At 36.3% G+C, this 26351-nt stretch overlaps 12 protein-coding genes across 12 annotated transcripts; 6 read left to right on the plus strand and 6 right to left on the minus strand.

Annotated features, from left to right (window-relative positions):
• Positions 1–186: 186 nt before the first annotated feature.
• EV154DRAFT_555840 (uncharacterized protein) lies at positions 187–4460 on the minus strand. Its single transcript, XM_051605305.1, has 22 exons — positions 4336–4460; positions 4122–4188; positions 3954–4047; positions 3926–3932; positions 3573–3639; positions 3405–3498; positions 3377–3383; positions 3024–3090; positions 2856–2949; positions 2828–2834; positions 2475–2541; positions 2307–2400; positions 2279–2285; positions 1926–1992; positions 1758–1851; positions 1730–1736; positions 1377–1443; positions 1209–1302; positions 1181–1187; positions 828–894; positions 665–753; positions 187–599 (listed from the first exon to the last, which is right to left on the minus strand). The coding sequence occupies exons 1-22, from the start codon at positions 4349–4351 to the stop codon at positions 517–519; spliced, it is 1263 nt and encodes a 420-aa protein (XP_051452261.1). The 5' UTR covers positions 4352–4460; the 3' UTR covers positions 187–516.
• Positions 4461–5552: 1092 nt separating this feature from the next.
• Positions 5553–6583, plus strand: EV154DRAFT_486667 (uncharacterized protein; the record flags this gene model as incomplete). Its single annotated transcript, XM_051598874.1, has 5 exons — positions 5553–5588; positions 5615–5837; positions 5902–6017; positions 6259–6346; positions 6423–6583. 5 exons carry the CDS (start codon positions 5553–5555, stop codon positions 6581–6583), a joined length of 624 nt encoding a protein of 207 aa, XP_051452262.1.
• Positions 6584–7091: 508 nt separating this feature from the next.
• On the plus strand, positions 7092–9590 carry EV154DRAFT_75449 (uncharacterized protein). Its single transcript, XM_051607758.1, has 9 exons — positions 7092–7269; positions 7331–7470; positions 7535–7916; positions 7994–8140; positions 8203–8296; positions 8352–8491; positions 8575–8856; positions 8924–9005; positions 9061–9590. Exons 1-9 carry the CDS (start codon positions 7159–7161, stop codon positions 9228–9230), a joined length of 1548 nt encoding a protein of 515 aa, XP_051452263.1. The 5' UTR covers positions 7092–7158; the 3' UTR covers positions 9231–9590.
• On the minus strand, positions 9269–10078 carry EV154DRAFT_429982 (GTP-binding protein; the record flags this gene model as incomplete). The annotated part of the gene is made up of 4 exons (XM_051596509.1): positions 9269–9577; positions 9647–9756; positions 9831–9918; positions 9971–10078. 4 exons carry the CDS (start codon positions 10076–10078, stop codon positions 9269–9271), a joined length of 615 nt encoding a protein of 204 aa, XP_051452264.1.
• A 266-nt stretch (positions 10079–10344) lies between these two features.
• EV154DRAFT_526478 (uncharacterized protein) lies at positions 10345–11196 on the plus strand. Its single transcript, XM_051603398.1, has 2 exons — positions 10345–10530; positions 10590–11196. Exons 1-2 carry the CDS (start codon positions 10437–10439, stop codon positions 11171–11173), a joined length of 678 nt encoding a protein of 225 aa, XP_051452265.1. The 5' UTR covers positions 10345–10436; the 3' UTR covers positions 11174–11196.
• Positions 11197–11339: 143 nt separating this feature from the next.
• Positions 11340–12475, plus strand: EV154DRAFT_606807 (dienelactone hydrolase). Its single transcript, XM_051607565.1, has 6 exons — positions 11340–11437; positions 11493–11618; positions 11688–11779; positions 11842–12019; positions 12081–12114; positions 12181–12475. Exons 1-6 carry the CDS (start codon positions 11366–11368, stop codon positions 12402–12404), a joined length of 726 nt encoding a protein of 241 aa, XP_051452266.1. The 5' UTR covers positions 11340–11365; the 3' UTR covers positions 12405–12475.
• Positions 12476–12502: 27 nt separating this feature from the next.
• EV154DRAFT_429959 (uncharacterized protein) lies at positions 12503–12852 on the plus strand (the record flags this gene model as incomplete). Its single annotated transcript, XM_051596506.1, has 2 exons — positions 12503–12692; positions 12755–12852. The coding sequence occupies 2 exons, from the start codon at positions 12503–12505 to the stop codon at positions 12850–12852; spliced, it is 288 nt and encodes a 95-aa protein (XP_051452267.1).
• Positions 12853–13496: 644 nt separating this feature from the next.
• EV154DRAFT_429949 (mitochondrial carrier domain-containing protein) lies at positions 13497–14648 on the minus strand (the record flags this gene model as incomplete). Its single annotated transcript, XM_051596504.1, has 6 exons — positions 13497–13577; positions 13647–13849; positions 13916–13996; positions 14072–14273; positions 14346–14422; positions 14510–14648. The coding sequence occupies 6 exons, from the start codon at positions 14646–14648 to the stop codon at positions 13497–13499; spliced, it is 783 nt and encodes a 260-aa protein (XP_051452268.1).
• A 1419-nt stretch (positions 14649–16067) lies between these two features.
• On the minus strand, positions 16068–16568 carry EV154DRAFT_429976 (uncharacterized protein; the record flags this gene model as incomplete). The annotated part of the gene is made up of 1 exon (XM_051596508.1): positions 16068–16568. A coding segment is annotated over one exon (501 nt), but the record flags the coding sequence as incomplete, so codon positions are not given.
• Positions 16569–17071: 503 nt separating this feature from the next.
• On the minus strand, positions 17072–18535 carry EV154DRAFT_75599 (uncharacterized protein). Its single transcript, XM_051607759.1, has 6 exons — positions 18411–18535; positions 18186–18348; positions 18009–18121; positions 17829–17948; positions 17390–17762; positions 17072–17316 (listed from the first exon to the last, which is right to left on the minus strand). The coding sequence occupies exons 2-6, from the start codon at positions 18261–18263 to the stop codon at positions 17161–17163; spliced, it is 840 nt and encodes a 279-aa protein (XP_051452270.1). The 5' UTR covers positions 18264–18348; positions 18411–18535; the 3' UTR covers positions 17072–17160.
• On the minus strand, positions 18423–19348 carry EV154DRAFT_569440 (uncharacterized protein; the record flags this gene model as incomplete). Its single annotated transcript, XM_051606137.1, has 4 exons — positions 18423–18686; positions 18761–18867; positions 18918–19252; positions 19329–19348. 4 exons carry the CDS (start codon positions 19346–19348, stop codon positions 18423–18425), a joined length of 726 nt encoding a protein of 241 aa, XP_051452271.1.
• Positions 19349–22968: 3620 nt separating this feature from the next.
• On the plus strand, positions 22969–26351 carry EV154DRAFT_606811 (uncharacterized protein). Its single transcript, XM_051607567.1, has 7 exons — positions 22969–23281; positions 23337–23770; positions 23831–24161; positions 24291–24824; positions 24921–25200; positions 25308–26147; positions 26291–26351. The coding sequence occupies exons 1-7, from the start codon at positions 23105–23107 to the stop codon at positions 26308–26310; spliced, it is 2616 nt and encodes an 871-aa protein (XP_051452272.1). The 5' UTR covers positions 22969–23104; the 3' UTR covers positions 26311–26351.

Raw genomic sequence — 26351 nt, forward strand, 5'->3', positions numbered from 1 at the left:
TACACTCTAAGAAAAGAAGGAATTTGAACTTGAACAAAAAAGTTATTTAGTAGGAAAAGGTAACGTAAACAACAAGGTTGGATTGAGGTTATTCTCATACGGTTATCACTTTGACACGTTTGAGTAAAGAAAGTGGAATATTGTACTTTTTTGGATTATGGCGGGTACTCTCAACTTGTAGAAAGTCTTTATTTTAAATAAATACAGATTTTTTTTATTTAAGAACTTGAGATGTGATTATACTAGCCTAAAAGAGGTTTCAAATATAATAATATTAGCCACTTCTTGTAAAGCCATCAGCATCTATAATACTTACAGTATCATGGGTGGTCTCATCGTAATTGGGCGGACTTTTTTTGTTTTTCAATTGAGCCACGTCCAATAGTTCGGTTTTGTAAAGAAGATCCTTAAGGAAGGCTATAGTCAATGGCATGGAAAACCACCCAAGTTCAAAAGATTAAGGTGACCGGGAGCATATACCACCACCAAGTCCCAAAGATATACGCTAGCCCGACTTCATACCCGGGCCCAATTCAGATCAAGATAAGAATAGATAGCGGTAAAAGTGAAGTACAATGTTAGTACATTATAAACTAAAACTTAAAGAGATTGTAATTAAATTCATGAAATAAAAGGAATTAGTAACAAAAAAAAAAAAAACTACCTTGGAATAACATTGATATTGCAGAAACAAGTGAAGCTGAAAATGCACATAACAGTTCAGGATTTATACTGTGACCGCCATCCCATAACCTTAATACGATATTGGCAAAAGGTTAGAACTTGCTACTACAGTCGGCCTGGTGTCCTCATGATGCACCCTTTACCAAGCCTCAAAGCCATCAAGACAGTGACCGGCGGATGTATTGGTGGTTACATCATCTTCTCCCAGGTCTTAATGACTGATTACACTATTATAAATACGCGCAACAGTTCAGGATTTATACTGTGACCGCCATCCCATAACCTTAATACGATATTGGCAAAAGGTTAGAACTTGCTACTACAATCGGCCTGGTGTCCTCATGATGCACCCATTACCAAGCCTCAAAGCCATCAAGACAGTGACCGGCGGATGTATTGGTGGTTACATCATCTTCTCCCAGGTCTTAATGACTGATTGTATTTACTCAGCTTCTTCTCTTTTTCTTAACCTTGCAAAAGTAGAAATGATTAATACCTTGCTCCTATTTTAATACAGAGTTTACCTTTTTAAAAATCCCTTCGTAGTTCCAGAGTCTAAGTGAAGCTGAAAATGCACGTAACAGTTCAGGATTTATACTGTGACCGCCATCCCATAACCTTAATACGATATTGGCAAAAGGTTAGAACTTGCTACTACAGTCGGCCTGGTGTCCTCATGATGCACCCATTACCAAGCCTCAAAGCCATCAAGACAGTGACCGGCGGATGTATTGGTGGTTACATCATCTTCTCCCAGGTCTTAATGACTGATTACACTATTATAAATACACGCAACAGTTCAGGATTTATACTGTGACCGCCATCCCATAACCTTAATACGATATTGGCAAAAGGTTAGAACTTGCTACTACAATCGGCCTGGTGTCCTCATGATGCACCCATTACCAAGCCTCAAAGCCATCAAGACAGTGACCGGCGGATGTATTGGTGGTTACATCATCTTCTCCCAGGTCTTAATGACTGATTGTATTTACTCAGCTTCTTCTCTTTTTCTTAACCTTGCAAAAGTAGAAATGATTAATACCTTGCTCCTATTTTAATACAGAGTTTACCTTTTTAAAAATCCCTTCGTAGTTCCAGAGTCTAAGTGAAGCTGAAAATGCACGTAACAGTTCAGGATTTATACTGTGACCGCCATCCCATAACCTTAATACGATATTGGCAAAAGGTTAGAACTTGCTACTACAGTCGGCCTGGTGTCCTCATGATGCACCCATTACCAAGCCTCAAAGCCATCAAGACAGTGACCGGCGGATGTATTGGTGGTTACATCATCTTCTCCCAGGTCTTAATGACTGATTACACTATTATAAATACACGCAACAGTTCAGGATTTATACTGTGACCGCCATCCCATAACCTTAATACGATATTGGCAAAAGGTTAGAACTTGCTACTACAATCGGCCTGGTGTCCTCATGATGCACCCATTACCAAGCCTCAAAGCCATCAAGACAGTGACCGGCGGATGTATTGGTGGTTACATCATCTTCTCCCAGGTCTTAATGACTGATTGTATTTACTCAGCTTCTTCTCTTTTTCTTAACCTTGCAAAAGTAGAAATGATTAATACCTTGCTCCTATTTTAATACAGAGTTTACCTTTTTAAAAATCCCTTCGTAGTTCCAGAGTCTAAGTGAAGCTGAAAATGCACGTAACAGTTCAGGATTTATACTGTGACCGCCATCCCATAACCTTAATACGATATTGGCAAAAGGTTAGAACTTGCTACTACAGTCGGCCTGGTGTCCTCATGATGCACCCATTACCAAGCCTCAAAGCCATCAAGACAGTGACCGGCGGATGTATTGGTGGTTACATCATCTTCTCCCAGGTCTTAATGACTGATTACACTATTATAAATACACGCAACAGTTCAGGATTTATACTGTGACCGCCATCCCATAACCTTAATACGATATTGGCAAAAGGTTAGAACTTGCTACTACAATCGGCCTGGTGTCCTCATGATGCACCCATTACCAAGCCTCAAAGCCATCAAGACAGTGACCGGCGGATGTATTGGTGGTTACATCATCTTCTCCCAGGTCTTAATGACTGATTGTATTTACTCAGCTTCTTCTCTTTTTCTTAACCTTGCAAAAGTAGAAATGATTAATACCTTGCTCCTATTTTAATACAGAGTTTACCTTTTTAAAAATCCCTTCGTAGTTCCAGAGTCTAAGTGAAGCTGAAAATGCACGTAACAGTTCAGGATTTATACTGTGACCGCCATCCCATAACCTTAATACGATATTGGCAAAAGGTTAGAACTTGCTACTACAGTCGGCCTGGTGTCCTCATGATGCACCCTTTACCAAGCCTCAAAGCCATCAAGACAGTGACCGGCGGATGTATTGGTGGTTACATCATCTTCTCCCAGGTCTTAATGACTGATTACACTATTATAAATACACGCAACAGTTCAGGATTTATACTGTGACCGCCATCCCATAACCTTAATACGATATTGGCAAAAGGTTAGAACTTGCTACTACAATCGGCCTGGTGTCCTCATGATGCACCCATTACCAAGCCTCAAAGCCATCAAGACAGTGACCGGCGGATGTATTGGTGGTTACATCATCTTCTCCCAGGTCTTAATGACTGATTGTATTTACTCAGCTTCTTCTCTTTTTCTTAACCTTGCAAAAGTAGAAATGATTAATACCTTGCTCCTATTTTAATACAGAGTTTACCTTTTTAAAAATCCCTTCGTAGTTCCAGAGTCTAAGTGAAGCTGAAAATGCACGTAACAGTTCAGGATTTATACTGTGACCGCCATCCCATAACCTTAATACGATATTGGCAAAAGGTTAGAACTTGCTACTACAGTCGGCCTGGTGTCCTCATGATGCACCCATTACCAAGCCTCAAAGCCATCAAGACAGTGACCGGCGGATGTATTGGTGGTTACATCATCTTCTCCCAGGTCTTAATGACTGATTACACTATTATAAATACGCGCAACAGTTCAGGATTTATACTGTGACCGCCATCCCATAACCTTAATACGATATTGGCAAAAGGTTAGAACTTGCTACTACAATCGGCCTGGTGTCCTCATGATGCACCCATTACCAAGCCTCAAAGCCATCAAGACAGTGACCGGCGGATGTATTGGTGGTTACATCATCTTCTCCCAGGTCTTAATGACTGATTGTATTTACTCAGCTTCTTCTCTTTTTCTTAACCTTGCAAAAGTAGAAATGATTAATACCTTGCTCCTATTTTAATACAGAGTTTACCTTTTTAAAAATCCCTTCGTAGTTCCAGAGTCTAAGTGAAGCTGAAAATGCACGTAACAGTTCAGGATTTATACTGTGACCGCCATCCCATAACCTTAATACGATATTGGCAAAAGGTTAGAACTTGCTACTACAGTCGGCCTGGTGTCCTCATGATGCACCCATTACCAAGCCTCAAAGCCATCAAGACAGTGACCGGCGGATGTATTGGTGGTTACATCATCTTCTCCCAGGTCTTAATGACTGATTACACTATTATAAATACGCGCAACAGTTCAGGATTTATACTGTGACCGCCATCCCATAACCTTAATACGATATTGGCAAAAGGTTAGAACTTGCTACTACAATCGGCCTGGTGTCCTCATGATGCACCCATTACCAAGCCTCAAAGCCATCAAGACAGTGACCGGCGGATGTATTGGTGGTTACATCATCTTCTCCCAGGTCTTAATGACTGATTGTATTTACTCAGCTTCTTCTATTTTTCTTAACCTTGCAAAAGTAGAAATGATTAATACATTGCTCCTATTTTAATACAGAGTTTACCTCTTTAAAAATCCCTTCGTAGTTTCAGAGTCTAAGTATTAATGACGTTGGTGAGTAAAATATATAATATAAGAAAAATAATAATAGAAGAAGTAGGAAAAAAAAAAACCGGTTTTTTTTAGGCGCTCTTCGGACTGCCGATCTGGACCTCCGGACTTTTTTTTGCCGTTTGGGACTTGCAACTCCTCACTCGATAATCAATAAAAATCACACAAATTCTTATAGTATGGATACAATATAAATCACACAAATTCTTATAGTATGGATACAGTATAAATCACATAAGTTTTTATAATATAGATGTCATGTTTTGTCGTTCGGGACTTGCCGCCCCTCACTTGCTTATCCGTTTTAAAAAAAGTGACTTCTGAAAAGTGATGATAATTTTAAGCACTGTTTTTGTTGGATTTCCCTTAGGCTTTGTAACTCTGTAAACTACGTGAATAATTCTTTAATGCACGTATACAAATTCATAAAATGTGACGCAAATTTGTACTTGTAAATACTTAGTGCGTGCATTAAGAATTAAGCAATTTAATCATTCTGATATCAGCTCTTGTTTATCAGCCTAAAAATAAAGCTGGTTCACACACTTTATTCTTCCCCCCTTTTCTTTTCCTTTAACATATTTATATCGAATGAAAGTAACCCATAACGTAAAAAGGTGAGTTAGTAATGACACTTCTGTTTCTTTCAAAAGACGTTAAAATCGAAAAAAAAAGATACATTGCGATATTGCGACTGCGGCTAGTCTTGGCTATAGGACCTCCTAGGCAGAGTTGAGTTTTTGGAACTCACGAACTGTGAATAGCTATGATTGGAATATATATAGGTTTAGTCATACTGGCCTTCTGGTTTTAGCCAGAATTACTGTCAGTGGTATAAAAAAAGATACGCTTAAAAAAAATACGGAGGTCTAGACATTTCCGATTTAACCAAACCTGAAGACATAATCAGAACAATGGAGAAAAACACTTGAAGGAGTTATCAACAAGAATTTTGACTACAAAACATGAAAAGATCGTTTGGAGCATTTGCAGAACTCTTGCCATGCATCGATTTATGGTCTGTCTAAGGCTTTTGAATGTATTGATTCATTTTAATCATTACAGGTGGTTTGGATTCAGATTCAAATACACACGACGTTTTTAGATTCAAAGATGTTGATTTTGGTAATGACGGTATTGGGGAAACCGAAAAAAGATCTTATCTACTTAAGCGAACAGTCCTTGAAATCCTTGTGCGATAAAAAAAAAAAAACGTTTTCTTACAATGGGATTTTGGAATATTATGTCGCACTGTATTGGAGAAAAGTTTCCCAACAAAAAACACTGAGTAAGCAATGTACATACATCTTTAAATTGATTACTTGACTAAAACACCCAATCCATCATTGTAGTATTTCAAAAGGCTGTTATGCAGCAACTGAATTCGAATGATGCTTATCATTTTACAACTACTCCCGCATTAGCCAGTGGCATGCAAGCAGTACTTTGTAAATATCGAAAATATGTGGTCACATGACCAGTATAGACATGATTTACGAGTTTGTAATAAGAAGAATTATGAAGCGAAGAAGATTGATGATTCCAAGAAGAGCCAAGTTGTATCCAAAAAAAAAAAAAATTTAAAGCAAAGAAATCATTAGCACAAAAAACGGAAGCATTTAAGTTGTTAATCAAGTTTCAAGGCACAAAATACAGAAAAATGCATTGTATCGCGAAAATTCTTATAAAAAAAAAAATGTATTTTCCAGTACCGATTGTACAATTCCTCCATAGAAAATCCCGATGACGAAAGTCCAGGAGTTGCGGATGCAGAAAATAAAGATGAGCATGAAGAAGGTACCGCTTATAAAACGGATGAGTGTCCAGCTAGAAAAAAATCAAGAACTTTGCTAAACCAGTTTCTAAATGTTAGATCTTCAATCAAGCGATGACGAGGATGATAATTTGGTGGTGTCCGAAGACACCATCGTCCTGGACAATGCTACCATCAATAGAGGTCTCACTGCTAAAGAAACGAATGCTTTAATTGCAGCTGCAATGATGATTTGCAGTTCAGAAAAAATTGAGGGGTGATGTCAGTTCCTGAGTATATTAAGAGACAACTTTATAAAGACAAGCAGGAAACCATACCACAAGAAGCTATTAGTATTATGCTCCAAAGTTGTCAATAATCTGAGGAGGATATCTCTGAAAAAAAAGATGCCGAGGATTCTTTCATCAATTGTTATAAAATGCGGTATTTACGGAATGTCTTGGTGAACTTTGCTGGCGCAACAACAAAATTCAAGAAAAGACGCTTTTATCCTGTAATAGAAGAGAAGCGCGTAGATACACTACTCAGAAGCCTTTATAAAAAGAAAATATGTATGATACTTTTATTTTATTGGAGAATCATATTGCCAAATAATAAATCAGAGGTGGACAGAAATATCTGAGCATTTGACCCAACAAGTACTCTCAAGTATTTTAATGTTTTTTAGGGCCCTAGCTTTGTAAAAGATACTTTTTTTTTTTTTTTGGTGGACAGCGGAGTTTATACACCTGGGCCACTCAAGTCAACTTAATCTAATCACATTTAAGACCTTTTTTTTTTTGATATTCGTTTATTTTTTCCCATCCCCTTATTCCAAACCTTTTCTTTCTTTTCTATGCTTCAAAGAAGATTGATCCATAGCTCAAGAGCTGTTTTGAGTAAAACGCTTACGGCACTCACACGCGTCAAACATCCCGAGTTTAAGCGCAACCCTGCTTTTGCCAAGGTAAAATATCCTTTAAAAAAAAAAAGGGACGTTGCATAATAACTGCATCCATGTATCGTAGATTGAAGAAAAGGATCTCTCTTTTTTCAAGAGTGTGTTGGCACCTCAAAATATCATTCATGACGAAAATCCAGAGGATCCTAGCTCTAGTATGATGCCATACAATACAGATTGGTTCAACCTTTACCGAGGCACCTCTTCGTAAGTCGTTTTATATATATATATACATATACAATTGGTTTGTTTTATAAACATTTTCTTATAGATTGTGTTTGTTCCCCACTTCTACAGAACAAGTCTCACAGATCTTGAAGTATTGTAATCAGAATCAATTAGCCGTTGTACCACAAGGAGGAGCGACGGGTGTGAGTGGAGGATGTAATCCAGTCTTTGATGAGATTATCGTGAACACATCCAAGATGAACAAGATCCGGCATTTTGATGCCGTTTCGGGTGTGGCCGTGGTGGATTGTGGTGTTGTCTTGGAAGGCCTGGATCAGTATTTGGAGCCCAAGGGATATACAGTACCTTTAGACTTGGGAGCCAAAGGATCTTGTCAAATTGGAGGTAACGTCAGTACAAACGCCGGTGGGTTAAGATTGATCAAATTTGGTAATCTCCATGGTAATGTCCTGGGATTAGAAGTGGTAAGGGGGAAAATTGATTGGTTATGACTCCACACATATATAAACCACACAAAAAATATAATTGTTTTTTTTTTTAGGTTTTGCCCGATGGTACGGTCTTGGAAAATTTATCGACACTTCGAAAGGACAATTCAGGTTACGACTTGAAACAATTGTTTATTGGCTCAGAAGGTACACTTGGTCTGATTACGGGTATTTCATTATTGACACCCAGACGCCCCAAGGTAATCTGTGTAATAAGGGTGAAAAAGTAGGATTTTTTTTTTGAATTTCTGTTTAATTTTAGGCTGTGAATGTAGCCATGGTTGCACTCGACTCATATGAGGCAGTGCAAGAAGCATTTGTGATGGCCAAAGAAGATTTATCCGAGATTTTATCCGGTAAGTGAGAAAGATATAAAAAAAGTGGATTTAAAGTAACTAAGAGATAAAATAGCCTTTGAATTTTGGGATCATGATTCTGTGGGTATTGTAAAACAAGAAATGATGCAGGATACAAACTATCCTATTGAAGGAAAGCATGCTTTCTACGCTTTACTTGAAACGCAAGGCAGCAGACAAGAACATGATCAAGAAGTAAGTAAAAAAAAAAAAAAGAAGGTTTTTTTTTTTTTTCTATGTGATCTTCTTATTTTGTATACTAAACAAAATTGAAATAGAAATTAGATGACTATTTGGGAAGATTGCTAGAAAAGGGAGTTGCTGTGGATGGTGTGATGGCACAAGATGCTAAACAAGTAAACGCATTGTGGTCTTGGCGTGAAAAGATTCCGGAATCCATTTCAAAGAGTGGTACAGCCATGACTTATGATGTTGCTATGGAAGTGCCTCTTCTTTACAAGCTGGTGGAGGATGCCAAGGCACATTTCACCCCAAAGAATTTGTTGGGTCCTGGCAAACTCTATTCTAATTTGCTAGGCTTTGGCCATGTTGGAGATGGTGTATGTATCTGTATATATATATATATATTCTATTAGAGATTTCTTATATTTATCTTTATATGTGTAGAATTTGCACATTATGGCTAATTTGGATGGATTTGATCTCAAGGGACAGGATGACATGGATGAATTTATTTTCGATTGGACAAGTAAGATCAAGATTTTATTTTTATATGCATGAAAATATTCAAAATAAAATTATAGTGAGACACAAGGGATCGATTACTGCAGAGCACGGTGTTGGTGTATCCAAAATCAACTACATGACTCGAGCCAAGACAGATGTACAACTGAAATTGATGAAGACGCTCAAGAAGGCGATTGATCCTAACGGGATCATGAATCCATACAAGGTGATTCCCGAAGATAAATAAATATATATAGACTCTCTCTCTCTTTTTCTCTCTTTTTATTATAAACATATACATTTTTTTTGACCTTTATGACATTGTGAGCGAGTGATACTGTCTTTATAGATGTAAGCGGCCCTTGCAGCGTGTTCAAATACTTGTTGAACACCATCGTTTAATTTTGCCGAGCATTCGAAATATTTACTAGCACCAATATTGGCACAGGCAGCAACACCTTCTTCGTACGAAACGGGTTTTTGTGAGATCTTTTGTAGTTCATCAATCGTCTTTGTATCCACTCTAAGGTCCTTTTTACAACCCACCAGTAGCAGTGGAACACGGTAACAATGGGTATTTAATTCTTCAATCCACTGAAAAAAAAAAGAAGTGTCAGTTGAAATTAAATAACAAGATAGCGGGGAATAGTTTAAAATGTTCACCTTTTCTTGGACATTATCAAGAGAATCAGGTGAATCTATTGCAAAGCATAAAAGTATCACATGTGCACCAGGGTATGACAAGGGGCGTAGACGATCATAATCTTCTTGACCTTTTTATATACACACACATTATCAGTTTCTACTTGAGCGGGGTAAAGAATATCAAAAAAAAGGGTGTATTTACCTGCGGTGTCCCATAAGGCAAGTTCTACCTGTATACCATCCACTTTTGTCTCTTGTACAAAACTTTGAAATACAGTAGGGATATATTTCTATTATAATTTGTCAATATAAGAAAGGGATATGCATATAAATGTGATTTACTTCTGGGAAACCAAATTCAGTGTAGACGTACAACAAGCAAGTTTTACCACAGGCACCATCACCTACCACCACAAGCTTACATCGACTGATTCTTGTAGGTTTTGCCATAGTTTTTTTTTATTGTATGTGAAGGAAGGAAGAAAAAAAAAAAAGAAACAGTTGAAAAAAATGAAATAAAATAAAATAAAAAAAATGAGAGAAAAATAATAATAATCAAAAAGAATAGTCCCAGTAACAACATCGGCTGATCCTCGTATCGCCTCAAAGGGCTGTGTTTCTATCCAAAACAAGCAAATGAACATTCGAATGTTTATGCTTTGGGGGTGAAAAGATATGCTTTTAATAAAAACTCGGGATCCGGAAAAACTGACACCTCCCATTATAATCCATCCATTCACACCATCCTCATCACGTGGCCCACGCGTCTCTCTCTCTTTCTTTTAATTTTTTTTTATATATATATAAAATGGACAGTGATTCGAAATGGAACTTTGAAGCACCAAAGTTTTGGGACTTGTCAGAAACTACAAAACAAGGTCGACCCAATGACTCTTGGTTCAGTAAGTGCTTTTATATATTATAAGACGAAACAATTCTAAATGGAAGAAGGGGAGTTTAGCCAAACGTAATATTTCTGCAGCATCCTTTGGCACCAGCACCCGAAAAAGACGAGCATTACGAGTCATGAGTTTCGATCATAAACCAAACAAACCAAAGCCTGTACGAGTACCAGACGAGACAGTCTTTGACCGGTTGGCAAGAGAAAGTACCATTTCCTTTTCGAATAAAATGGTTGTGCTCCCAACAGCAGCAGAAACAACAACGACGACGGAAGCAGCATCCGAACTGAGAAGAGAGCAAAGGAAATCCATGCTAGTGCAAAAGAACCCAATTAAAGAAAGAGTCGCTACATTCTTTACCCATCTTATCCAGAAGAATGCACCCAAGAAAAAGGCACTACTGGAAAGGAAACAAAGGAGAATCAACGATTTCTTTCATGCCCTGATACAGCGAAATAAATCCTTGTATGAGACAAAACAATTAGAGAATGTAAAGCAACAAGTGATTGCTGTGAAATATTTTGATCAGAGACTATCCATGAAACGAAAGAGATCTATCACATCCACTCTCGATGGTTACAAACGAGCTAAAACAGAATTGACTAGATCCAAGGAGAGAACTAGCATACTCATGCCTAAATAAACAGGTTTTTTTTTTTTTTTTTTATATATATCCCCACGATAAGCAAAGAGAGGCTGTGGTATTACAAATCTTTGTGCAACCAATATTCGTAAGTAGTGTGTGTGTGTGTGTGTGTGTATTTAATAAGCAGGGTTGGGGCGTAATCGCGTCTAAATTACTTCTTTTTCTTTCTCTTTTTTTTTAAAAAAAAATATGAGCTTGCCTTTTACTACTTACACTTTTGATCCCAAGACCGAGAAAAAGTTGCCAGGTGCTGCCATCATTGTAAGTAAGAGAACAGCTGATATCTATACATCTGTTTAAACATGTTTGTTATCAGGTATTTCAAGAATGGTGGGGTGTCAATGATTTTATCAAGAATCACGCTCAAATCATTGCTGACAAAACAGGTGCTCGTACAGTGGTTCCTGACGTCTACAAGGGAAAGCTCGGTTTAACTGCTGAGGTTCGTTCTTTAGTTTTTTCTTTATTTTTTCTTTGTGAACCCCTAAACACCCTCTTTTTCTCTTGTTAGGAAGCTAGTCATTTAATGACTAACCTTGACTGGGATGTTGCCATTGGGGAAATGGAGTTATTGGTTACACAATTAAGAGAACAAGGTTACAAGTAAGACATAATGCGATAATGAAACAAAAAAAAAATGAGGCGTTTACTTATATAAATAATAGCTCCATTGGTGCTATTGGTTTCTGTATGGGTGGTGGACTTACACTTGCTTTGGCTGCTCATGCTGCCAAGATTGGTAAGCCTATTCAAGTAGCTGTACCTTGTTATGGTACTGCTCCTGCCACATTTGACGTGACAAATTTGAAGGATACAGCAGTCCAAGGTCACTTTGGTGGAAAGGTATATAGGATTTACACATGTAATCTTTTCTTGAGTGTTAACTTTCTTTAAACAAATACAGGACAATGTTGTTGGCTTCAGTGATCCTCCATCAGGTACTTTTATAAAAAAAAAAAAAAAAGCTTAAATATTTTAAAACTCACATATATTCTGTCATACAGCTGACAAGTTGGAAGCTCAATTGAAGAATGCAAAGGATCTTGAAATCCACCGTTATCCCGATCAAGGTCATGCCTTCTTAAACGATGATGATTGGACTGTAACCAAGCGTAAAGAATTGGGCTTTGTCGAAAGTGATATTGAACCCATCAGTGCTGAAAAGGCTGTACGTGAACAAGCGTGGGGTAGAATTTACAGTTACTTGATCAAGCATTTGAGCAACTAAGTGACTGCTCATTTTATAGCCCAAAACATCAAATAATAAATAAAATAAAAAAAAAAACTTTCTTTTTTGTACTTGTACATAATTATAAAAAAAAAAAAATGGAAACCGTTTCTCAAGAAATCCCAAAGAAGGCAGTGCGTGCCTTAAGAGCTCGTTTACATACGGTGAAAAAGCATTTGGAGCCTATTTTTTCCAAGCCTTTAAGTGACGTTTATACCAAATTGCCTATCAGCGAACGCTACGAGTTGGAAGTCTTATTGTCATATAGTTTAAACACCTTATATTATAGTATGTACTCTTTGCATTCCATGCCCCCCATGCATTATGTTATATTAACCTTCTTTTTGTAGTTTATTTGAGAACACAAGGATCCGATCCTGCTAAACACGATGTCATGAAAGAATTGGTAAAAAAAAAAAAAAGACGGTTCGAGAAAATGAATAAATGAGAGATCTAATTCTCCATGTAGGTTCGTGTTCAAGCATACATTAAGAAATTGAAGCGAGTTCAAGGAAAGGGAGATAAACGTAAGGCGATGAATCTCTCTCTTTTTTTTTTTGAGAATTATTTTCTAGATACTAATTTTTTATATGTAAATTACAGCTACTATGAAGGTAGATAAGGACGCAGCAGCTAGATTTATTAAAGCAGCCCTTCAGGAAGACGAGGACAAGATGGAAACCGAGAGACAAGACCGAAAGAGAAAATTGGAAGAGGAGGTGAGTGATTCATCATCATCTGAAGACGAAGCACCAACATCTACCAAGAATGAGAAGAAAAAGAGCAAAAAGAGCAATACGAAGAATTAAAAAAAAATTCTTTTTTTAATCATAATAAAAAAGGGTATTTTCTAGTTTTCTTTATCACTCTGTCTATTTTTACGGTTTGTGAAAAAGAGTTTACCCATTTCGTAACTTGAAATCATGATGGCACATGCAGGTGCTACTTTGACAGCTCGAGGAACAACACCACGGAAGAACCCTGCTGCACCATCTCGAGCCATAATATTCTTTAAGATACGTCCCACTTGTGCTTCTGCATTTAGATAAAAAAAGATAGACCTGTCAGATCGTACGTTACTGCATACATTTATTATAAATTACCTTCTGCATCACAACTAACTTGACGACGAGTCTTGACTACATCAAATGGGGTTGTGATGATGGCTGCAATCTATTTTTATATACTTCTTTTTTCTAGTAATGTCTCCATACTTATTAAAAAACCATTTATATGTCTTACCATGCCAGATGACGCACCCGATATAAATGAAGTTTGAAAATGAGTCAAATCTTGTCGTTGTTCTAAATTGTGCTTGATTTTTTCATATCCCATCCAGTAAATGCCAGAAAATGGTACATCTCTCAACATGGTAGGAAGTAATCCACGCCATAAGGCTTGTGGTCCCTCTCTCTGTACCATCCTTGACACACCTTTCCAAACATCTAAAATTCACCCTCTTTTTTTGTTAGTACTTTCTTTATCCTCTTCATCTCTTCACTTGTTTATACCTGAAAATCCATTGATGCCTTCAGCAGATTGCATACGAGTTCTAAATAATTCGAGAGGTGATACGACCAATGCTGACATGGCTATTTTTATTTTATTTTTTATCTGATGTTAATGGCCGCGTTTGTAATATATATATAAAAAAAAGAGATACTTACTTCTTGCTAATCCACCAGCCCATAAAGGTGAATAGGTATCGAGTGCTGTATTTGCATAGTGTGATAATCTCGTTTGATCTCGAATATAATCGTAACCCACAAAGTAAATAGCAGTAGAAGGTAATGCCATAACTAATCCAGGTAATAATCCTCTCCATAAAGCAAATATGCCTTCATTTTTAAAGATTTTTGAGAGTCCATCCTTTTTTTAATAATCAAAAAAAAAAAAAAACTTTTTAGTTTGTGTTGGGTGTAATGGTGTTGTCTCTCTTACAATGGTGCCTGTATAATGTCTTGTGCCGTTGGTTGATGTTTCTTGAAGTCTGGTCTTAACAACGTCCAAAGGATTCACTTTTTTTTTTGTAAGGTTTAGATTCTTGTTTTTTTTTTCATCGATCGATCGGTCGTTCGTTTGGGAGAAAGGGGGAAAGCACTTACTAAAAGACATGGTGATGACTGCACCAGTACATGCAGACACCACCTTTTCAAAAGACGAAGATCCAGTACTCAATGCTACTTTTAAGGCGGGTTGTTCTACAGGATTCAAACTTGATTCTACGGACGGCGTAGTCGCCATTATGGATTCACTCATATATCGAGAATGAAGTAAATAAATAAAAAAAAAAAAAAGAAAGATTCGAATTAAAGGTAGAAAGCCGTTTCCCCTACTAGTCACATCTCTTGTCGATCATTGGTTACCGATAAACATCCTTCTGTCCATGTCCTTTTTTTTTTTTTTTTTGAAATTCCCCTGTTTATCTGATAAAAGATAAAAGGTTATTATTCAAATCATGACGCAAACTTGTTCTCGATGAATCATCAACAAGTGAAAAGGGGGACTCTTGGTTAATGTTTTTGCTTATCTTCACACCAACATATTGTCATAATCATTAACCAAAAAAAAAAAAGGGGATCTTGTACGTAAACTTTAGCAATAAAGTGCTCGAATGCTACCGGGATATTTGAATTATGTACTTGAGATAATTGTCTTACTTCTGTAACGATGAATAACGCATAAGAACGATCTATTTACCAGTTTCTATAAGCCCTCTTACTTATGAGCGCATGAAGCAAGTAGTGAAAATTGTTCGTATAGACACGGCTATACTTTCTAACAACCCAGTTATACAAGCCATTCAGTATCTTTTTCTTTTCTTTAGCAAACAATTGTAACTTGCGGACCATATTCATCCTTGTCATTTTCGACTTGCTTAAGATAAAATTTACTCACTTCAATAGCCACACACCGAAATTCTTTGCACGATGGACAGCTGGTGATGGAGTCTTTGCATGGCAAGGTTGGTAGGAGAAAGGTCACAACACAACTTTTTTTTTGTTCATCTACATGAGACGTGTTGATAGCAGCAGTACAGCCTCGCATGCAACTAGAAAAATGACAGATTTTTTTTAATTTAAGAGCTTGAGATGTGATTGATTACAAAACAATTCAAGTTCGTTGGTTTTTTTTTTTTCATGTGGAATGACTATTTTTTTTTGTAAATTAAAGTTTTTATTGAACTTAATAGTCATACATTCACGTAGAAGTGGGACTTGATGAGCCTGAGGGGATAGGAAATTTGGGGACATGGATTAATTTAGGTTGTGTAAAGATTAATATTTTTATCTCATTCATTGATTGAATTTCTATTCAGTATGACGGATATTTGTCTGTTGCTTTTGTTGATAATAGTTTCAGCTACAAAAGGTATGTTATGGATGATGAATTGCCAGTAAAAGTACCATATATAATAATTTGTTGTGGAAATAATCACCAGGAAAGGGATGTTTCGACTAGATTGTGTACCGAATGGAGTTTCCATATCATATAATGCTTTCAATATATTACTCTTGGTTACATTGAATGTAGGATAGTGACTTGTAAGTATTCTGTTCCATATTGTTGATTTGATTGTACATTGAACTATAAAGTGTTCTAAATTGTCGACATAGTTGTGACAAAGGCGACATCTTGGACTGTCAATTGTTCCAATCTGATTTAGGTATTTTGATGTTGGTAATTTCCTTGATAGTATTTTATACCACAGATTCTAGCCGGTAGTAATATTGGTAAGCTCCAGAATCTTTTGAATCCTTTTTGATTACAGGTACCGCTTATTATTGGTGTCTGCGTTTCTTGAATAGCCCTGTATGTTACTGGTGAGAATGTCTTCCATGATGTTGTTTCCGTTAATGCCTTATTGAGACATGTATTATTTTGTTGATTTGCATTTATTGTCGTATCCCTTACTATATATTGATAAATAAAAGGTCGTAGTTTTACGGTTCGAAGGTCTAATATATCTTTCTTCAGTTTGCGACATAGTTTTGGTTTCATTGGATATTCTCCCTCCACCCGTATTCGCAATCTTTTCATGTACTGGTCATATATAAAAAAGGATTCCGCTGGTGAATTCTTGCATCTTTGTAGCCAGTGTTTCCTGGAATATGATAGGAAAAGGTATTGTATAGGTAGCTGTAGCAGTAAATCAAGAGAGCATTCTGAGAAGTTTAGCTTTATATTGAATTGATCAAATGCCTTGTAGCATGCATTCACTATTGAGGTAGGGTAATTTATTGCATGATTTCGCCACTCAGGTACATAAAATGTTATTTCCGGCGATGATATTGTTGGTCATATCGAATTTAAGTGATATCGAAAGAAATGTTCCACTATTCTTTGTGTGTTGTTTAATTGAAAAATATATAGAAGGTGTCGAATTTGGAGTACCATATGTTGCTTGACTGGAGAAGTTAGCCCTAAGCCACTTTGTGTTATTAGTAGGCTAAGTTGATTGAAGGATGCCAGAGGTCTTTTCTTTTCCCATACGAAGTTATATATAATACTTTGAATTTTGCGTAGAAAGGCCATAGTTGGTTGCATTAATCGTAGACAGTGCCATATCTTTGTCATTATCAATGTGTTTGCTATAGTTGCTCGCCCTCTCAATGATAATTGTTGTGGAATGACTATTTATAATTATGCTTACATATGGCGATGTGAGAACTTAAAAATTTATTGCAGTAACAATTATAGTGCATGCGTGAGGTATAATATATTGATTATCAAAAAAACGAGTTCCATTTGATTCTTAGTCGTCCTGTTTTCTCTTTTTATTTGATCTTGATAGCTGGCAAAAGCTATACGAAAGCCACGATTCTGGGGGATTGTGTGGCGGGCGATGCATGGAATTATTGGCTGTGATAATACAATCTTCTGCTTTTGTTACATTCTCAATCGTGATGTTCTGTTTGTATTATTTAGAAAAGAAATTAAGGTTAGCAAGATATAAACGTTTTAATCAAACACTTTGTTCTTACCTTAATTTGAATCAGCTTAGAAATAAAAGTTGGCAAAAGATGTAATTCCTCGACGTTTTTGCATAAGGTGACACTTGATAGCTTCACCATTCGATACGTGAGAGGAGATGGCATATCCATTACATATGTCTTTAAATTTTCGCCTTGACATAACAACCCGCAGACTGTAGGTGTAGGTATTCTTTTCTCAACCAATTCATTGTACATAATTTTCATCTGTTTTCCTAGCTTGATCAAATCAGACTCTATGGCTGAATTATGCGACTTAGGTTTAAATTCTGCTACAATTACAATACACTTGATATTAATTATACGGCTGAATACTTGGAAGTCAGGTTTATATACGGAGTCTTCAATCAAGGCGCCATTGGCCCTAAGAAAATGTATGGAGATTAGTCATCTATTTCCACAAAAGCTGTCACAAAAACTGCTAGCTTACCATCGAACAGTGAATCTTTTGTCCGTACTATATATTGACTGAAGTATGGGAGCTAAATAATGGTGTACATATGAATCCTCGATTGAACTATCATGGGATTCAGCAACAAACACAGGTAATCTAAATAAATATATGGTATTAGTAACTCATTATATCATGTGGGTGTTTATGTATATTTACAGCTGCGTCAAAGTGTGAGCCATATGTAAATCAACCTCATTATCTTGTTCAATTGCTTGAGTTAAAAAAGTGCTGCATAATTTCAATGATGACATTAAATCATCAGGGGGATTCTTCAGACAAGTAATTTCATTAGTTATCACAACATATTCATCAAAACTTATGGTATTAACTTACTTCAGCAATTTCTAAACACCAAGCATGAGATTGGTTGGGCTTGGGAGGGCGGTAGCAGTTAAAACTGATGTCAGACATTACCACCTTATGTAACTCCGCTCCGAAATATTTGCTTATAGATCCATTAATATTGTCATCAAATATATATACGTCGTTCAGCGAACTATGAAATAAGATACTGTGAGTCAATCATATTCATGCTTAAGCATTTTTTTCTTCACTTACAGGAGTCTTATATCAGGAAAGATTAGCGGGATTAATTCTTAGACCCATTGTGTTTGCCTTAACCGATTTACACATGTCAGATATATTAATAGTATCCATAATCCAATCGCTGTCATTGCATTGATCATCTGGTTTTATGAAGAGATCATCATAAAGAAGGGTATAATCAGCATTCCGTTGAGGATGGTGATTTACTGTTAGATCGGAGGGGAAATCCACTTCTTCATCATCAACTTCGCTATTTTCCGGATCTTCACTATCTTCTCTCTCTTCCAACTAAAATAAATAAAAAAGGTTTAATTTTTTGAATATGCCCTCTTTATATGTTTTTAAAAAATTTCTTCGCTTACAGTTTCGTGTGAGCCTGACACTAATTCATCATAATATTCATCGTTACATTGTGATGTTATTAAAGTTGCATTTCTAGTCCTTGTGCTCTGTTGAATTTCTTCAGTTCCTGAGTTTGAAATTTTGTGATCCTTGAGGCGAACGTTTTGTCAAACAGACTTTTGATATGATCTTGCTTTAAATAATGACTACACTTCAAGCTATACGAGGCCAACGTAGCATTATTTTTCGTTTTTTGATGTATCGATTCCAAAGAGGTGACAATACTATTAAAAACTCTTGTGCTTTCAAGCGTATCGTGATAACATTTAATAGATTCATCAATCAGTGTATTAACATTAGACCATTGAATTGTTGGTAGGTTATTGAACACATCATCAATCATTAGTGAACTGCATTGATTAGCTGTCAACCTGAAATCTTTGATCTTTTTTTCCGGAGTAGGTTTTCTCATTGTTGAATTCGAATTACTACTTCCTGCTTTTCTAGGCATACTATATTTGGTTAAAGTAAAAAAAAAAAGGTTAATTCTTGAAGAAGATTAGGCTTCAAACCCCGGGTCCTACTTACGATATTGATCCTTTAGACATGTTTCAATTGAAGAAAAAAATCGGGGTGGGGATAAAATGCTCCCCTTTTTATACCTTTTTGAAATCAAAAATTTTTTATGGTCCATGTGATCCATATGACTATCGATATGACTGCCTCTGGGTGAGTGAGTGTGTTTGCGCAGCAAGGAGATCCTCATAAAAACAAAAAGTGTTACACAAAACTACTCTCTTTCCTGTAAAAATCACTATTTTTCATGCCACAGAAATCCATGCCTTCTTTGAAGTCTTCACGTTACTCAACCGTCTTTTTTTTTTGTCACTCTATGACCGGAGAGAGAGAGAGTTTAGCGCCTGCACTGACTTACTTCATTTCCACCTTTTCTTGCATCGTCAAAAGGAATAAAAAAGGTTTTAATTAGAAATCGTTAAAAGCATTCCGTTGTAGCCATTTTTTTTTTCTTTTTTTTTTGATCATCAGTGTTCATAACTAAGAGTGTCTTTTGTCATTCTGTCAAATAAGTCGTCGAATAAATGTAGTTTTGTTAACATTGTCTTCCTCTCCATGAATATAAGTCTTTATATGACGGGTTGAGCAGCTATTGAGACAAACAAACCAGCTAAAAGGTATAGCTAATGCTGTTGTTTAAGTTCATGAATAGTTAATTCTTTCTGGTAATGAGTCATTCTTAGGGTTGAGAACAGGCTTCTTTATGCAAATGTTACAGTCCCGCTTCAAGTTCCTTCAGGCAACGTTTTTCAATAAAAGACGGTAGTTCTTTTTCCTGCCATTGTTGTTTGAGTGGAAGGAGAAAGTCTCATATTTTTTTATAAGATCAAGTAATGAACTCCATAAGCATATATTCATTCCCAAAGACCAGTAATGACTGTAAGGACTATCCGGTAGTCGGGAACAGAAACCTTAGCGGTGTTTACAAAAAAAAAAAAAAAAAAAAAAAAAAAGGGTCGTGTGTTTAAAGACCATTCGCTTTTATAACTTCAAAAACCATTTTCATTAGTTTAACTCATTATGCTTTCTTTTGCCCAAACTAGACACATTTCTTAAGTGAAAATCAGAAGGTAAAGTGGTTTAGAGTAAGACTAATTTTGTTTTTCTCTCTCTCTTTCTCCTTGTGTTACTTCTTTGACTTCACAATGTTATATGCTTGAACAATCGAATCTGCGGGTACGACTTCATTGTATGGTAAACATATGTCAAACGCTGGCTCTATAGGGATGATTAGCTTGGGAGCTTTGTTAAGATTTCACGCCATTTAAAATTCAATTTGAAATGGGACTCACAAGTAAGAACCTGTGCCGTACCGTTGCTATAGTATGGTTTGGAGGAATACATTGGGGTTTGTTCCTACTGCAAAGGTTTGTAACTTAGCTTTGGGTTCCTACTTAACACTCGCAAAAAATCTGGAACTGCCATCTATTAGATCCGTATTTTCAAGTATATGAGCTGAAAGTCCTGTGCGGTCTCCCGAGGCTCAATCATCTTTTTTTTTTTCTACCTGCTCAGGCTTTCTCTTTCTTGAGTCAGTAGGGCATGTATTTTGAGCATCATTCTTCCTCTAGCAGAGATGGGTATCAGTTAATATATGATGGGGAGCCCGAATCAGGTTCAACATTATTATAAGCAGCAAGATTCAGCAGCAACAACAACAACAACAACTAGTCGTCCAGGAAAAAAAAGTAAAAAAGGATCAGACAGAGAATATTGATCCACGCAATATCAAGCCAATATCGAAAGAGAAAGTACTCGTGGATTCATCTTGTATTTAAAGTGGAAAGAGAGAGAGGGGGGAGGGGAGGGAGAAGGGCACATGAAGTAGAAGCGAGTTTGGTTAAGAGGGTTATTCCATTGATGTCATCCTAGAAGCTCTGTTATTTGTATTCATGCATATGCTTGTTTTTATGTCATCACATCAGTTTTTAGAACCTACTGTAATTCCACCTTGACGGGGTAGGTGCCTAGTAAGCATTAAAGTATTTTGGGAATTCAAGAGGAGCACATTCTTTTTACTTTAATAAACTTTTATTGGTATATTACTTGTATGACGTTCAGAAGTAGAGTTAGAAAATGGAAAAGATAATGTTTAATGATTGATACAAATGCTAGAGAGAAAAAAATAAGTTGACTTATAAATGCAAGTTTGATTTGGATTTAGTAAGCATGCCAGAAATCCGAATTATGGAGATGCCGTAAGTGATACACAAACTTGACTTTCCAGAGACGAGCTGCTTGTAAAAAAACATTTTTAAACAGTATCTAATAAACAGGCGGAAACCACTACTACTCGGAATTTTTGTGTTGATGTAAATTTCGGATCCTGCTATGCAAATACATATACCACATCTTTAGTCTAAATAATTCTGTAAGTCAAGCCGATATGGCAAAAATGACTGGTGACAGATGATACCATTATGATGGGCTTTGTAGAAAAAAAAAAAAAAAAAGAAAAAAAAAAAAGAAGGCGGGTGGTAAGACAGAAACTTATTTTAAATGCTGTTATTTGACAATCGAAACGCTGAGGCATGTTTTCACCAGATTTCTAATTATAGGGCTGATTGCTAGATGCTCCCCAATGACAAACATTATTTATTGCTAATGGCCGTATATGTATTTCTGACTACACACCAACTAAGAAAAATCCATATTTGGAAGTTCAGCCAATACTTGATGGTCAAATAAAAAATAAAACAACAACAATTGTGATCATCCAATAATTTCTTATTTACAGTTTTTATTTATTTATGTTTCAGAAGGCACTTGGTTTTTGTAACCACCAAAATAGGCTTCTATTGAAATAGTTGAATTTTCTTCTTTTTCTTCAACACTTTTTAAACGAAAGCTAGGTATAAATTATAGATAGACCATTATCCAACACTCAATGTTTAATATATAGCATGATAACGTACCCTTAACAAGGCTATCAGTCAAGGTTTATGCACTATTCCATCGTTGATCCTATGTTTAAGATAATGAGACTATATATACTGTAAGTCTTAAAGTATACGCCTTATATAAAAAGAGTAATAACATTTATCATTCTTTAGTGGTCTATTGGCGTAAGCATAGGTCTATTGTTCATAAATATATATAAAGGTATGTCATCTTTCGCTTTTTTTATTATTAATTCTAATGTATGATTATAATTACAGGTAAGATTTTCCTTGTGAACATCCTTCTATCTGCTGTTTTTCTTCAAATCCTGCAATCATTACTCCGTTACAAGCAAATATACATAGATATATCTATTTTTTTCCCATTTTATTGATTTCTCTCTTATTACAATAATAAAACATGCTATTCTTTAAAATACATTTTCACATAAAAATATGTATGTATTCTTTTTTTGTATAATGTAAACAGAAATAAAAAAAAAAGTAAATGTTTGCAGTCGGCTGCTTAAAAACTGGCCTATTCTTAATTTAGAAGGTTTTCTGCACCAAACCTTAATCCATATTTGATTTTTTAAATTCAGAAACATCAGTCGGTGTGACGTATTTTAAACCTTGATCTACGCCCTCAAACTTTAAAAGTTCCCTTTTTACCGAAACGGTTTCACAAAGCATGTCAAGAGGGGAGAAATTGTAAATTAAAACAAAAGTGGTTGATGCCTGGGGGAAACTCCGGTGTTAAATAGAAGTGTGATTGGACAATATTATCCAATAAAACTCTGATTTAACACTGGTCTTTACAATCTAACTCCAGATTTTTTAGTTTTTGCCATTTCTGAGAGAGAAGAGAGAAAAAAGCTTTTTTCTTTGTAGTGCTTAACATATATCTCTATGACAAATGACAAAAGTAAAGCTGGTTCAACTGGAAGATTTTCAGCTACCAGAGACTTTGACCCTAAACAACAGTCTTTTAGAAATTTTTGCAACCGTCTTCGCGCCAAGGCTAATTCGCAACCCACTTCGTCAGATTCAGGTACATTACCACCAGCTGTCGAAGAACAAGTAACAGTAATAAATCTTGGGATGAAGTTATTCCTGAACTAATGTTTTTGTTTTAATTTTGGCTGAGGATTTAAATACGAATACTGAAGCTGCCTTTGATCGTATAAATATTGAAGAAACTGAACATGACATTTCACTCGACGACCATGTTGATTCAGTTGAAACAGAGGAAGTCGAAGAAAACGAGGTTGAAGACTTTATAACCGACATTCTTCCTCGAGGTAGTGAAAAGATTCAAGCCAGATTATCTACTGAAGAGTATCCCTCTGAATACGAAAGAGGGACTTTCTGGATCGAGCCGATGATGTCTTACTTCATCCATAAAAACAATAAGAAGATTGAAGACATTTACCAACCTCGAGTTTTTTTATGGATTCCTCATCTTTTGATTGACGAAAAGCTTGCAGGTCTTTGCTGCCCTACTTGTGATTCAAAGATCGAAACAAAAGGATACAACAAGCTACCTCACGCTAGAAGAATTGCTGATCTCCAAAGGTAAAAAAAACAATATAAATAACTTAACAATAAAGTGATCACTCTAATATGTTCTTATAGCTGCTTTTATCTTATGTCAATAAGATACCGATGTCTTTCTCCCAGATGTGGAAAAACCTTCAATGGTCATAGCGATTCGATTATAAGCCAACTTCCCTATGAACTTCAGATGGAATTTCCTGCTGTGTTAACCCACAAAGGAGGTGTGTCTAAGACTGTTGGAGATCTACTGAGACCATGTATACAGAACTCTGTTGGACCTAAGAGATTTCAAAAAATTCTTCTTGAACTGCACCATATTCGTCATAATCGCCTTGAACTTCAGTATTTAATTTCGACTTTCAGAAAAAGAAATGGTGTTGCTAGATACTTCTCTCGATCTTTGCCATGTGTTTTGGAAACTTAACCGAATGATCACCCTTTAAAACTTTGCCATCCAAAAGCATCATGTGCTTGTCCATCTTTGGACGAAGGGTTTCAATCATTGCAGTGTACAGAGTACGAAAATAAGTATCTATAGGCACACAACCTGCATATTGATTCTGGTTCTCAAATGAAGAAAACAATTCAGGGGAAGATTGAAGATACGAGTGTTTTTACTGGTTTATACACGGTAACAAATGAATACGAAGAGATAGTACAACAAGTCCTAGCTCCATCAAAGGCATTGTCTTATCTTCGTTATTCTTTTCAAAAGATGCGCGAGGCGTATAGTCTTTACGGACATGAAATGCCTATTGTATTCTTTACTGATAATGTGAAAGGCGACAAGAGTTTCTTGGAAAGCATTTTTGATTCACTCAAGGAAAAAGTTCAACTTAGATCAAATATGGAAATATTGAGCACCGATGAAAACCAAGACTCTTTGAATCTTCCCCAGGACGTTGAAGTTGTATACGTTGTCCGTAATTTAAATGAAATCGATCGACATGTTAAAGACTTGCTTGAATGTATAAAAAATGAATCTGACAAAGCGACCGGATTCGACTGCAAGTGGATGCCGTTTTCCTCAGATAGCAAGGTGGATGTGATGCAAATTGCATACAAAAACAAGGTCTTTGTATTCCATATTGACAGATCATGGAGGGATATCCCGATATATTTGCAAGCTTTTTTGAGAGATTCAAACATTTAAAAAGTCGGCAGACAGGTTGGAGGTGACCTTGGTAGAATTAATACGGAGTACCGAATGACCTGTCGGGGTGCTCTAGAGTTAGGATCTTTCTGTTCTTCAAGAAAATGTATTCCTAGTGGTCAGATGTCTCTTGCTGAAATTTCTTTTCGAATTCTTGGACCGAAAATCCTTAAAGATGAGCGATTGTCCGAATGGAGTACGTCTGAATTGTCATCGGAGCAGATCCAGTACGCCGCCATTGATGCCTGGGCAAGTCTAGAAATTTATAACAAGGTAAAGAACTTGTCTGAAATTGGTACGCGTATTGTTGCAAGAAACTATGTCCCAGGCACCTATGTTTCTTTGAATCCTCGAAACAGCAAAAAAGCTGTTGCATATGGCCATATTATAAGCTATGTAAAGACTCGGACATTGTTAACATCAACGTTATCCGCGTACAAGTTCCTGCATTTTTTCCTGGGCAAGAAATTGGTCCAACAAATGGCCCATCTTTAGATTCTTTTGGTCCAACACCATTTAACTTGGTAGTTTTAAAGATAGATCTCGTAACAGAAACCGAGGCCAAAGTTCTTGCTACTGATACAGTAACAAGTTTATCTAATGGAGAAATTGGATTAGAATCAGTTCGTCAGAATGCTGGCGATAGAGTAAAATCTGAAGCCAATAGAGTCAACGAATCTACCGAAGCTAATGAAGCCAACGAAGCATTTGGAGCCCTTTTCCCAGAAGACAATTTGAGTATGGTAGATAACGATAACTTTATCTTTGGATACAAGATGTTTCTGAGTATTGTGAAAAACCAAGGAGATTCAGACTCGTCTATTATTTACACAAGAGTTGTTAAAGACATATTTCATTTGATGGACATGATCAAGCCTTACAAGAGACATACCTTATACAAAGAGTTCGTTCGAAGATTCAGTGGAAGTCTTTTTATCATGGATGAAGAAGACCAAGATATTGTCAAAAAGGCTTTAGAAACAAACGGCCTTTCTTGGGATAACAAACTCAAATACGATAGAACTTGGATACTAAAGCGTGTAAGAAGAAAAGTACCCTCGCCTGATAAACTGCTTCCTACTCTCATGTCTCTTTTCCTGTCATTTGGCCTATTAAAGTGTTCAAAATCGGCTAGAACATTATCTGATAAGCTGGCATGGAAACAGGCCTTAAGTGTTTTGAAAACAGTAGAATTAGGACATGCATCTGATCCACCTGGAATTCAGCTGTACTACAAGACTGGTAAAAAAGACAAATTTGGGCTTACTCTTTATAGGTGTATAAGGGCCCTCACAAGCAACAAAACTATTTTTTTTATTCATCTATTTGGCAAAATTGTAACCTTTCACAAAAAAAAAATAAAAAAAAAAAAAATAATAATAAAGTCCTAAATCGGGATCTTTAAAAAAAAAAAATTTGTTGCTTGTGAGGGCCCTAAAGATTGCT

This window comes from Mucor mucedo (genome assembly GCF_025094135.1).
Source record: "Mucor mucedo strain NRRL 3635 chromosome Unknown EV154scaffold_152, whole genome shotgun sequence".
Taxonomy (NCBI): domain Eukaryota; kingdom Fungi; phylum Mucoromycota; class Mucoromycetes; order Mucorales; family Mucoraceae; genus Mucor; species Mucor mucedo.